General features: G+C 32.9%; 1 protein-coding gene across 7 annotated transcripts in view; it reads right to left on the minus strand.

Moving 5' to 3' along the window:
- Positions 1-5,543: 5,543 nt before the first annotated feature.
- Positions 5,544-13,547, minus strand: part of LOC132306128 (tRNA dimethylallyltransferase 2) — a 73,506-nt gene continuing 65,502 nt past the window's right edge. For 6 of the 7 annotated variants that reach the window (XM_059803373.1, XM_059803369.1, XM_059803370.1 and 3 more), the window contains 3 exons: positions 6,301-6,376; positions 6,016-6,182; positions 5,544-5,848 (listed from right to left, as the gene is read on the minus strand). In XM_059803373.1, coding sequence (XP_059659356.1) covers positions 5,729-5,848; positions 6,016-6,182; positions 6,301-6,376 — 363 coding nt within the window. In that variant the 3' untranslated portion in view covers positions 5,544-5,728. The remainder of the gene's footprint in view (positions 5,849-6,015; positions 6,183-6,300; positions 6,377-13,547) is intronic. The other variant, XR_009481830.1, reaches the window with a different exon arrangement.

Genomic DNA, 13,547 nt, shown 5'->3' on the forward strand with positions numbered 1-13,547 from the left:
AGTTAATTTCATGCTAGTTACAACCATGTGAATTAAATTTTCATAAAAGAAAATTATTAAATAAAAGTCTCAATACTTATTCAAATCCACCCAATTTAGTATATGTTAATGAACATATCAAGGTTTAATTTAATAGCATGCCACAATTTGATTTTAAGCTATATACAATTATGTGAATTAAATCTTATACATGAAAATAATTAAATTAAATTCTAGAATTAATAAAAAAGCATGCTCACAAGTTGTATATGCTTATAAAACTATCAATACAACACATATATAAACCTATAACATTCCCTACCTCAATTTGAGATGAAAATCTCAAAAGCCACAAAAAGAAAACCGCTCTGAATCCTAAGATACTTCGGGGTTTTGTCGGGGACAACAAAGTGAACATTAAACCCTAAGGATGTCACACAAAAATTCAAACTTGGCTTCATACCCGAACTCGAAAAATGGTCGAAACCGGATTCTAATAAGGGGGAAAGGACTGTCTCACCAAGGCTTACGATAAACACTAAGGCACTACGACATTTTACTTAAAGGAAGTGGCCGGAAAAGAAGGAAGAAGGGTGACAGGCCCTTAGGCTACCATGGCTGCCGGCTAAGAGGGGAGAAAGATGAGAAAAATCTTATTTTTCACTTACTAACCATCTATTTATAGAAAAACCCTAAAAGTACCCCGAACGGGTCCCGCCAGGTTCGAAAAAGTAGAATTTGAGCAGACACGCTCAAATGGCAGAACACCGTGAATGAAAAAGAACTGAAATGAAAAAAAAAAAAATGAACAACGGAAGAAATGGCATCGTAAACCGATTCCCGAGTAAAGAGATATGCCCTGAACAAGTTCGGCGGCAACAAGGGTTAGAAACCCTAAAATTGGGAAAAACGACCAGAAGACAATTATAAAAGTACGCGACTCGATGAAAAGTGAAAATATCTCCCGTACTAGGATCCAAGCTCAAAACGAGGTATTTTGCAATAACTTTTGTTAATTACACAATGACCCGTACAAAAAAGGATAACTGCAAAACTGGCTCGAATGAAAATATCTTTAGGAAGATATTTTCTTAAAAACGCCTGAAATAAATATCTTGAAAGGATATTTACGAAAAATACCCCAAGAAACATTAATGTTTCTGAAAAAACAATACATTCATGCACCTATGGACACGGGGAACAGCCAGAGTACTTTTCTACAAAAGTAAAGATATGTATTTTATGGAAACCACATAGAATGAAAGCATGTGAAGTCAGAAATCAACTCTGATCACAAAAAGTGAGGTTACGCCGAAGAAGTGACAAACAGGAAAATGACAAAAAGTGAATAGTGTCTAAAAAAATAAAATGTGGAAATGACTCGATTCTTAAAGGAAGTTGTCAATTCAAAGAAAAGAGTCTTGGAAACCATTTTCGAGCACTCGTGATGACTCTAAGTGATGAAAAACCGAACACAGAAAAGAAAAGACAATGAAAAAAACTTATCCGTAAAATTTGGGGAAAAAAGAAAGGAAGAAAAATGATCGAGTCATTACAAAAAAAAAAACTCATAATAAATAGATAAATATGTAATATGTGTTAGAGTAAATATATTAAAAACTCTTTTTATATCAATTAATAAATATATTTTTTTTATTAATAATTCTTGTCTAATTGGATTACCTTTTATTAAAAAATCTCAAAATAAAAGGTAATTTGTGATAGAGTTTTAGAAAAATTATTTTATTTTTTATATTAATTAATAAATATTTTTTATATTAATAATTCTTGTCTAATTAGATTTTCTTTGATTAAAATCTCATAATAAATAAATAAATAGGTAATTTGTTTTAAAGTTTTATATAGAAACTCTTTTAAAAACTCTTTTTACATCAATTAATAAATATTTTCTTATATTAATAATTCTTGTCTAATTAGATTTCTTTATATTAAAAAACTCATAATAAATAGATAAATAGGTAAATTGTGTTAGAGTTTTATAGAAACTCTTTTAAAACCTCTTTTTTTATATCAATTAATAAATATTTTTTTATATTAATAATACTCGTATAATTAGATTTCCTTTTATTAAAAAAAACTCATAATAAATAAATAAATATGTAATTTGTGTTAGAGTTTTATAGAAACTCTTTAAATATATCTTTGTCTAATGTGACAGAGTTTTATTGAAAAAAAATAGATAATTTGTGTCAGAGTTTTATAAAAAGTATTTTATTTTCTTTAAATATATCCTTGTCTAATTAGACTTCTTTTAATTAAAAATTACGATAAAAGGTACTTTGGGGTAGAATTTTAGAAAAATTATTTTATTTTATATATCATCTAATAATTTTTTTTATATTAAAAATTCTTGTCTAATTAGATTTTCTTTTATTTTAACTCAAAATAATAAATAAATATGTGAGAGAGTTTTATTGAAAATAAAATGGGTAATTTGCGGTAGAGTTTTAAAGAAATTATTTTATTTTCTTTAAATATATCTTTGTCTAATTAAATTTCCTTTTCTTGAAAAACTCATAATAAAAGATAATTTGTGGCAGAGTTTTAGATAAATTATTTTATTTTCTATATCAATTGATAAGTATTTTTTAAATTAATAATTTATTGTCTAATTAGATTTTCGTTCATAATAAATATATAATGTGATAGAGTTTTATAGAAAATAAACCGCTAATTTGTGGTAGATTTTATAGGAATCATTTTATTTTCTTTAAATATATTATTGTTTAATTATATTTTCTTTTATTAAAAAAACTCATAATAAATAGATAAATAGGTAATATGTGTTAGAGTAAATATTTTAAAAACTCTTTTTATATCAATTAATAAATATTTTTTTATATTAATAATTCTTGTCTAATTTGATTACCTTTTATTAAAGAAAACTCAAAACAAAAGATAATTTGTGGTAAAGTTTTAGAAAAATTATTTTATTTTTTATATTAATTAATAAATATTTTTTATATTAATAATTCTTGTCTAATTAGATTTTCTTTTAATAAAAACTCATAATAAATAAATAAATAAATAGGTAATTTGTGTTAAAGTTTTATATAGAAACTCTTTTAAAAACTCTTTTTAAATCAATTAATAAATATTTTTTTTATTAGTAATTCTTGTCTATTTAGATTTCTTTTTATTAAAAAAACTCATAAAAAATAGATAAATAGGTAAATTGTGTTAGAGTTTTATAGAAACTCTTTTAAAACCTCTTTTTTATATCAATTAATAAATATTTTTTAATATTAATAATATTCGTATAATTATATTTTCTTCTATTAAAAAAACTCATAATAAGTAGATAAATAGGTAATTTGTGTTAGAGTTTTATAGAAACTCTTTAAATATATCTTTATCTAATGTAACAGAGTTTTATTGAAAAAAAAATAAGTAATTTGTGGTAGAGTTTTATAGAAATTATTTTATTTTCTTTAAATATATCCTTATCTAATTAGTGGTAAAATTTTAGAAAAATTATATTAGTTTATATATCAATTAATAATTTTTTTTTTATATTAACAATTCTTGTCTAATTAGATTTTCTTTTATTTTAACTCAAAATAATAAATAGATAAATATGTAATTTATGTTAGAGTTTTATAAAAACTCTTTAAATATATCCTTGTCTATTGTGCTAGAGTTTTATTGAAAATAAAATGGGTAATTTGTGCTATAGTTTTAAATAAATTATTTTATTTTCTTTAAATATATCCTTATCTAATTAAATTTCCTTTTATTAAAAAAAATCATATTATAAGATAATTTGTGGCAGTGTTTTAGAGAAATTATTTTATTTTCTATATCAATTAATAAATATTTTTTATATTAATAATATCTTGACTAATTAGATTTTCTTTTATTAAAAAATTGATAATAAATAGATAAATAGGTAATTTGTGTTAAAGTTTTATAGAAACTCTTTAAATATATTCTTGTCTAATTTGTTTTATTTATTTTCTTTAAATATATCCTTCTCTATTTAGATTTTCTTTATTTAAAAACTCACAATAAAAGGTAATTTGTGTTAGAGTTTTAGAGAAATTATTTTATTTTACCTATTTAATTTTAATTGTTAATTGTTTTGTATACAATGCACTACAGTATTACTTAAATCATGAGGCGTGATGTAATGTCTAATCCACTGCCCAACCTTATCATGAGGTTGTAAAAAAAACAAAAAAAAGCAAAAGGAAAAAGTATGAGGATAATATGTGGTGAATTAATTATTTATGTACCAATTGATTTATTTCAATATTTTATGTACCAATTAATTTATTAAATATTTTATTATGCATTAACATTTTTTTTTTAAGAAGCAAATAATAATTAATTTATAAAAATTTAGTTTATTAATTTATAAAAATTGAGTACAATCCTTTGATCCTTTGTTGGTTGGATCTATGTTCTGACAAATCTTGATCTCGAACAACACGATTTTAGATGTGCTTGTCCTTTGTTGAAGTTGAATTTGAGAAAGAACTGTACAATTTTAGATGTGCTTGTTGTTTTTTGTCTTCAGAGAATTTGTGGAAGAACACTTTGGATGTGCTTGCTTGACTTTGAATGTATTTTATTCTGAAATTATGAGTCTCTGAATTTTTGCCCCCTTGAATTTCTAGAATTCTCAATTTTTGTACCCTTCCTCTTTCTTCGATGCCTCTATTTATAGGCTGTTGACATGTGTCCTCCTCTTATAAGGACATAATCGGCGAACCGAATGAATGTCATTATCTTTTATAATAATAGTATAGATATAAATTGTGTTACAATTTTATATAAACTCTTTTAATATAGATTTATTAGGAAATTTGTAATTTGAACTTATAGAAACTCTTTTAATAATAATATAAATTTATTAGATAATTTGTAATTTAAATTTTATTAAATAATTTGAAAGCCGGGTAATTTTTTTTAGAAACAAATAAATAAATAGATAATTTGAATTTTATTAGTTAATTTTTCGAGTTTCATATCAATTAATAAATATAGATAATTTGAATTTTATTAGTTAATTTTTAAAATTTTATATCCATTAATAAATATTTTTTTATATTAATAAATAAATACTAAAACACTTTGTACATTTAATAATAGTATAGATATAGATATATAAGAAATTATATTCTAGCTCTTGTTGCCATATTGCACTATTACTATGTTACCGGTACATTGTAGGAACTAGAAATTCAGTCAAAAGACATGTTTGATTTAAACAATTCAGTTGCATGGAATTAGAGTTTTGGAATTGGAAAAAAATTTGATTCAATTTTGTGAGTTATTTTTCTCCAAAACTTTAATTCCAATTCCAAAGCTTTAATTTAATTATTACTCCATTAGACATCATTATTAAACTATTTAAAAATAAGTTTAATCCATAAAATCAAGCAGATCTAAATAATTTATTTACAATTCTGATTGGTTTGGTTCAGACCGGTTCAAGTTTATCCTCTAAACCGAACCAAACAAATCCCACCCGTTGTTTCTATCAGAAGAAAGGCAAAAGGGGAAGAAGGAAAAAAAAATTTAAAAAAACAAAGAAAAGAGAAAAAGAAACCAGCAATTGCAATACTTCAAAAGCCTTTTAAATTTCACTGCAAGTAGAATCCTGAAAACACAGACACCTGATATAAACCCTAGCATTCTTTCTATCAAATAAGTTGGCCTCGCATGGTAATGAAACAACACAATCATTCTCTATCAGAAGAAAGGGTTATGCTTCAAGGGCTGGCTATTCTACAGAACAAAAATTTCCAGACTTCCTGAGTGAAGATATTCGTTTTCGATGGCCTCGGCATTGTTTATGCTGTTCCCACTCATGTGCCCCTCTAAGCACCCTATTTCCACAAGCCTGGCAGTGAACAAAGTCAGTAACACGCCGACATCAAAAGCGATAATTTTGGCATAAAAGCATGCCACTCACATAAACACAATCATGCATGCACGCACACACAAACAGCCAAACAAAGAGAGGACAAAGGAAAAAGTCAATACTGTACTACAACTATCACTTTTTACCTTGCATTCATATCGAGTCCACAAGTCCCTTTGAATCAATTTCAATCCTTCGGTACCGGATCTGGTCTTTGAATCAGGCACTAAGCTTGCATCCTCATTTAGGTAAGATCTAATTATTTTCACCGAGGGTTCAACCACATGTGCTGTCCATGAATCATTAGAAACACCTAAAATGTGGAACATTTCGTCAGATTCAAACTCACTTGGAAAAGATGTCTTATCATGCAGCAACAAAATCATACCGAGTCTAAACTAAAAAGAAAATGATAGAATTCATAGACATACATAATAAGGATTCCGTTGCATCAACATAATGTATGTTCCACCCAAACAACGTTTGTAGTCTACTAAGCCTCCTCTTCTGTAAAAAAAGACAATGTTGGTACAAGTTAACTTCCAAACAAATGTATCGTTTTCTTTTTAGGGTTTAAGACACATAATAAACTCTTATGTTTTTGTTAAAGAAGAAAAAAAGGCACACAACATACATGTAGGTGCAAAAACTATTGCTGACCAAATTAATCAGTTGAGCAGCACTACTCGCCTCAAACACTGGAGAAAAACAATGAAAGACTTGAAGAAAAATAGAGAGGAATACACATGCAGAAAATTGCTTGAGATTTTGTGGGGCCTCTTGCCCTTGTTTATACGGGTAAAACCCTAGGTGAGTCGTTTGTGGACTATTTTCTTGCTATACAAGTTTTTTCCTTCTTTTATCTTTCTTTCCTAATCTCATTGAATCCTTCTCCTACTAGGAGTGGAACTCTAGCGGGTATGGAGTAATTTCATTTGGGCCGATGGGCCCGGGCCCCTCCGTTCTTCTCTAGTGGACTGGTCCAGCTGTAATTGGTTCTCCCCTTGGGCTTTTCCAGTACTAGATATGGCTTCTAACAAACACCTAGGGGTGGCAATATTTGATTACTTGTCAAAAAAAAAAAAAAAATGTGGCAATATTTGACGCGACACGCTAACATGACTTGAATACAACACAGAATAAGTGGATTTGCGTTTGGCTTAATGGTGTTCAGGTCGTAATCATGTCGATCCGAATTGACACGGTAATTAAACGTGTTGTATTCCTGTTTGACCCACCAACCCGTTTATAACCCGATTAACCTGTTTAACTAATCGTGTCGTGTTCATGTTAAAAATGACCCATTTAGTTAAACGTGTTGTGTTCGTGTCAAAAATAACTTAAGCATGTCTTATCGTGTCATGTCAAGTCTTGACTTATTTATTAAATGGGTTACACGTGCTGTGTCGGGTTACCCGTGTAATAATTGTGTCGTACCTTGACACGAATAATAATCGTGTCGTGTTCGTGTCGATCCTTTTAACAGGATACCCAAGTCTTGACATGACACGAATATGACCCGCCAACACGAATTGCCACCCCTACACACTGCCCATCCTCCTATGCTTCCCACTTGTACACATGTCGAGCCTTGATTGGATGGAATTTTTCCCTCCACACTTTGCCCCCAATTCCTTCTTAGTATGGAGAGGAGGGAATTTAAATTGCCATAGAAGTGGAATGGTTTTCGTGGTTCGTAACTATGATCGTGTCCCTCGAAACTCGCGCTGTGTGATTTTTTTCCAGCCGCCATTATCATCACTATTGTCCTTATATAGACACACCCCTACTATGTGTAGAACTCCTAATCTGGTATCTTCCTTTATTTCACAGAAGTTTTGTGCGTTGCCTTTTCAGTCTCAAGATCTTCGTGTGACTTGATTTGTGAGGTCAGTTCTTTCTCTCCTCTTCCTCTACAATTTCTGTTTCTTCTCTTTTGAATATGAGTCAGGAAGATAATAGTCGTGCGATTAGGATGAAGTTGCTGGTACCGATCTCCAAGAACAAATGGAGGGGAGAAGAGGTCGAAGGGGTTGAGGAAGTAGTGGGTGATGAAAATTGTAGAAATTCTCTGTAAAATATTCTGCCTCATATATATACATTAACATCTTGTACAAGTATATATAGGAAAGAGGGAAAGCTATACAAGGAAACGAATAAAAAATATTCCTCCAAATCTGTTCCTAATTTAAAACAACCAATCTATCCTATTTTACTGTAATCAATCTGTCCTACAATCTTGTTCTAATTTACAATAGTCATAAATCAATCAAATCCATAAAATCAAGGGAACTAATAGATGTCTCGAATGTCCAGCTTGCCAATTGCCAAATTAAAAGTCGTACTTGACACTCCCTTTGTCAAAAAATCTGCAAGCTGATGTTCTGTCTTCACAAACAGAGTGCAAATTAATCCACCTATCAACTTCTCCTTGATAAAGTGTCTATCCACTTCAACATGTTTAGTACGATCATGCTGAATTGGATTGTGAGCAATGCTAATGGCAGCTTTGTTATCACAGGAAAGCTTCATTAGATCCCTAGAATTAAAGCCCAGCTCCTTTAACAAAGCCTTCAGCCACAACATCTTGTATATACCATGAGACATGGCTCTAAATCCTGCTTCAGCACTAGATCTGGCCACAACAGATTGTTTCTTACTACGCCAAGTAACTAAATTCCCTCCCACAAAGGTGCAGTATCCTGAAGTTGATATTCTATCTATTACACATCCTGCCCAATCAGCATCTGTATATCCTTCCACTTCGAGATGACCATCGTAGGAGAATAGCAGACCTTTCCCAAGAGCTGATTTTAAATACCACCTGAGAATCCCTTGTACAGCCAACATGTGTGTTTCGTAAGGAGGATGCATGAACTGACTTACTACACTCACTGCATAGGCTATGTCAGGGCGAGTATGTGCCAAACATATTAGCTTTCCAACCAACCTTAGGTATCTCTATCTGTCTATAGGTGTATCATTTGTGCATTTACCTAACCTGTGATTTTGTTCAATTGGAGTATCAAAAGGTTTGCAAGCCAACATTAGTCTAAGACATATTTAAGTTAGGAAACAAAGATCCCCTTCTTTGACCTAGCAACTTCAATACCCAAAAAATATCGTAAAGATCCAAGGTCTTTGATCTCAAATTTTTTTGCTAGATATGCTTTCAGCTTACCCATCTCCTCACCATCACTACCAATCACCACAATATCATCCACATACACGATTAAGGCAATAATCTTACCTCCAAGTGAATGTTTGAGAAAGAGAGTGTGATCCGACCGGCTCTGGTGGTATCCATATTTCTTCATGGCTTGAGTAAAGTTGCCAAACCAAGCTCTAGGTGACTGCTTGAGTCCATACAAGGATTTCCTCAATCTGCGTAGCTTAATTAACAAAGCTTGGAGGAAAGTCCATGTATACTTCTTCCTCTAGATCGCTGTGAAGAAATGCATTCTTCACATCAAATTGCTGAAGAGGCCACTCTAAATTTGCAGCCAATGATAAGAGGACCTTTATTGTATTTATCTTCACCACCAGTGCAAATGTTTCCTGATAATCTATCCCATAGGTTTGGGTATAACCTTTAGCTACCAATCTTGCTTTGAACCTCTCCACTGAACCATCTACCTTATGCTTCACTGTGAATACCCATTTGCAACCGTCTTCTTTCCCTTTGGTAGCTCAACAAGTTCCCATGTAGAATTGTTCTATAAAGCTTCCATTTCTTCAATCATGGCAGCTTTCCACTTGGGGTTGTGAAGAGCTTCCTCTAACTTATTAGGGACAAACACGGATGATAACTGGTTTGCAAATATTTTATAAGATGAAGATAAACAATGTGAAGACACATAATGAGAGATAGGATATTTTACAGCTGAAAAACCAAAACGGGAGGGAGGTTTTCTTTCTCGAGTGGGATAACGTGCCTGATTCTCAATAACTAATTCAGTAGCATCATGTGGTTGATCAAGTTGATCCATAGGTAAATGAGCGGACTCATTAATAGAAGTATAAATAAAGCGTTTAGAGGAAGGAACTACCTCAGGATTACCAGTCATAGGAGCACTTAATTGGCCATTGGGTCGATTAAAAGGAGGCTGAGTTGTCTGTTTTTTCTCCCTTCTTGAGTATACAAATCTGTGTGGCTCAAGGAATTTCTTTGAAGTCGGTGCAGAATTTTCAGAAGATTCCTTCTAAGTCGATGCAGAAGTTTCAATAGATGATGATATACTGGTTAATGGTAGTGGCAACACCTCCCAAGACTTCTCTTCATTTCCCAAATTCTCCCCCTAAAGAGAAGCATTTGAATCTCCCCCAGAATAGTAAGCCTAATTTTCAACAAAAGTAACATCCATGGAAACAATCATCTTTGCTGAAGGAGGGTGATAGCATTTGGATCCCTTTTGTGTGGCAGAATACCCCAAGAAAATACACTTGAGTGCTCTCAGGTCCAGCTTACTCCGGTGTTGTTTGTGGATATGAGTATAACAAACACAGCCAAACACTTTGGGTGGAATGTGAAGAAGAGTTGGAATAGCATGTGTTTTGGATAATGTCTAAAGAGGAGTTTGAAACTGAAGGACTTTTGAAGGCATTCTATTAATGACATACGTTGCGGTAACAACAGCATCTCCCCAGAAAGTTTTAGGAACGTTCATAGCAAAGAGTAATGACGTAGCAACCTCAACCTCTAAGAGATGGCGATTGTTACGCTCTGCTACTCCATTATGATGGGGTGTATCACCACACGAAGTTTGATGAATGATGTCATGAGCCTAAAAATAGACACTAAGCCCTCTCTTAATATACTCCCCTCCATCATCTGATCGTGTAACCTGTACTCTCGTGTTAAACTGGGTCAAAACCATTTAGTGAAAGGATTGGAAGGTGGAAAAAACATTACTTTTTTCTTTCAACAAATAGATCCATGAAACACAAGTGCAATCATCAATAAAGGAAACAAACCATTTAGAACCTAAATGATTAGGAACACGGGATGGCCCCCACACATCACTCCGAACAATTGAGAAAGGCAGAAATTTTTTATTAAAACTTGAAGGAAAAGAAGTGCAATGGTGTTTGGCTAACACACAACTATCACAATGAAAATTAGAAACATCAATTCTGGAGAATAAAGATGGAAACAACTTATTCAAGTAGCTAAATGAGGGGTGTCCTAATCTTTCGTGCCATAACCAAATCTGCTCTTCTGATGCTTCTGATGCTGACATGCCAACTATTTGATTTGTTTTTCCATTCGAAGCCCAGTTCATAGCTAAGTAGTACAAACCACCTCTTTCTCTACCAAGACCAATCTTTGCTCCCATAAGAAGGTCTTGAAAGACACAATGAGTATCGAAGAATGTTCCAGAACATTTAAGAGCCTTGGTAATCTGACTAATGGACAATAGGTTATCAGATAAACATGGAATATGTAAGACACTAGAAAGAGACATCGAAGAAGTAATTGGAATGGAACCTTCCCTAGACACGATAGAAGTAGATCCACTTCTTGTTATAACACTCTTTGTACTAGGATGAGTGTTATAAGAAGAAAAAATTCTAGATTCACGTGTCATATGATTAGCAGTACCTGAATCAATAATCCAAGATGACTCAACACGACCAGAAGTGTTCGTATTGGCTGAGTTACATGAAGCCTCTTTTGAGGATAGCTTCTGAGCATACTCTTGCATCATTTTATCTTACCTGAGCTTGAGAATATTGTGGCTGGGCTGCAAAAGAAGATTGTGCATCAGACTGCACATCAAAGGTCTAGAATTTGAATTATCCCCCTTGTTTCCACTTTTCTTATGGAACCAATCTGGATAACATTCTAGCTTAAAACAAGTCTCTCGAGTATGTCCAGCCTTATTACAGTGTGTACAGAACAAAGACTCTTTGTTCTCAGGTTTCCTCGAGCGAGAGGTAACCAGTACAGCTGGAGTCTGCATAGTAGCCAAGGCTGAACTTTCCTGTGAGACACCTGTAAGCATGGTGGCCCGACGGAGCTCCTCACGTCGAACATAGGCATATGCACCGTGAAGATTAGGAAGAGGATCATGCCCTAAAAACTGTACTCTGATCTGATCAAAACCTGGGTTGAGGCTGGCTAGGAAATCGTAGACCCTTTCATTCTCAATTCTCTTCTTTAGCTTTGTTGTATCCCCAACACACTCCATATTACATGGCTGGAGAAAATCCAGCTCCTGCCAAATGGCCTGCAAAGCAGAAAAATAGCTAGCCAATGTCGTCCCTGGCCGTCAAGTCTTATTTTCCCTGCACCTCAGTTCATAACTCTGAGAAGCATCACTACCATCAAAATAGGTTTGAGCCACGGCTTCCCAAATATCATGAGCTGTTGGAAGTCGAAGAAAACTAGCGCTAATATCTGGAGTCATTGAGTTAAGAAGCCATGACATTAAGATGGCATTCTCCTCCAACCAAGTAGAGAAGGAAGGTTCAGTATCCGCCGGTTGTTTCTTCACTCTAGTCAAGTACCCCAACTTTCCCTTTCTTGTGATGTACAACTTCACAAACTGAGACCAGGCAGAATAATTCATCCCATCAAATTTGTAAGAAGACATCTGCACACTCATATTATCAAGTTGATTTGTCACAATCGAAGGAATGGGCAGTGCTGTACTAGAATCAGAAGATTTCGATGTCTATGATGTTTAGAATCAAGGCTTTAGGGTGTTGTCCAAGACAATTGCACACCAACACAACAAGAATAGGAGTACAAAGAGGATAGGTCAGCGGTAATCGCTCGGACTTGTGAAACTTTTCTCTCTTTCTCACACTATTGCTCTGATACTATGTAGAAATTCTCTGTGTAAAATATTCTGCCTCATATATTAACATTAACATCTAGTACAAGTATATATAGGAAAGAGGGAAAGCTATACAAGGAAACGAATAAAAAATATTCCTACAAATCTGTTCCTAATTTAAAGCAACCAATTTATCCTATTTTACTGCAATCAATCTGTCCTAAAATCTTGTTCTAATCTACAATAGTCAGAAATCAATCAAATCCCTAAAATCAAGGGAAATAATATATATCTTCCAACAAAAATACCATAGTAATCAATGTAGAAGAGAGAGAAAGAAAGCCTGTCTCCATCTTGTAAGATCCCAGAGGACGTTATGGTAGAGGAATATCCTCACCGTCTTGATTTCAGTATTGGGAAGGTGTTGGTGATGCCTCCTCTCATCACCTATCTACATTTAGGTTTCCTCTCAATCCCTTTTACCTTTGTGTCCTCTAAACCCCTGGGTTGGCTCCCCTTCAAGTCAATCCCAACTTTTTCAGGATCATTGCCTGTCTGTTTGCTTTGAACCAAACCAAGAACTTGGATTTCGGGCTTGCCTATCTGTTGTCTTGCTACAAGGTTAATTGAATTTGGCAGGAAGATGGCCGATATCACCTTCACCCTAGACCAAATAAGGCCAATTGTGAGGGCACCTCTTCCTCTGGGAAGCTCAGAAAGGAGCGAATTATTCTGGTGAAGGGTCTCTGACAAACTTCCGCATCCAAAAACTTCCCGATCCCAATGAAATTTGGGATAGCCAAAGTTCCTTCCTTAAACGATAGTGGCAAATGTAAAGATATAAATCAACCACCTTTATTCTAGGTTGATTTATGGAGCATGATTCCTTGATTCTA

The sequence above is a fragment of the Cornus florida genome, unplaced genomic scaffold (genome assembly GCF_030987335.1).
Source record: "Cornus florida cultivar Cherokee Brave unplaced genomic scaffold, ASM3098733v1 CherokeeBrave_3.0.0_Hap2_Chr05, whole genome shotgun sequence".
Taxonomy (NCBI): Eukaryota; Viridiplantae; Streptophyta; class Magnoliopsida; order Cornales; family Cornaceae; genus Cornus; species Cornus florida.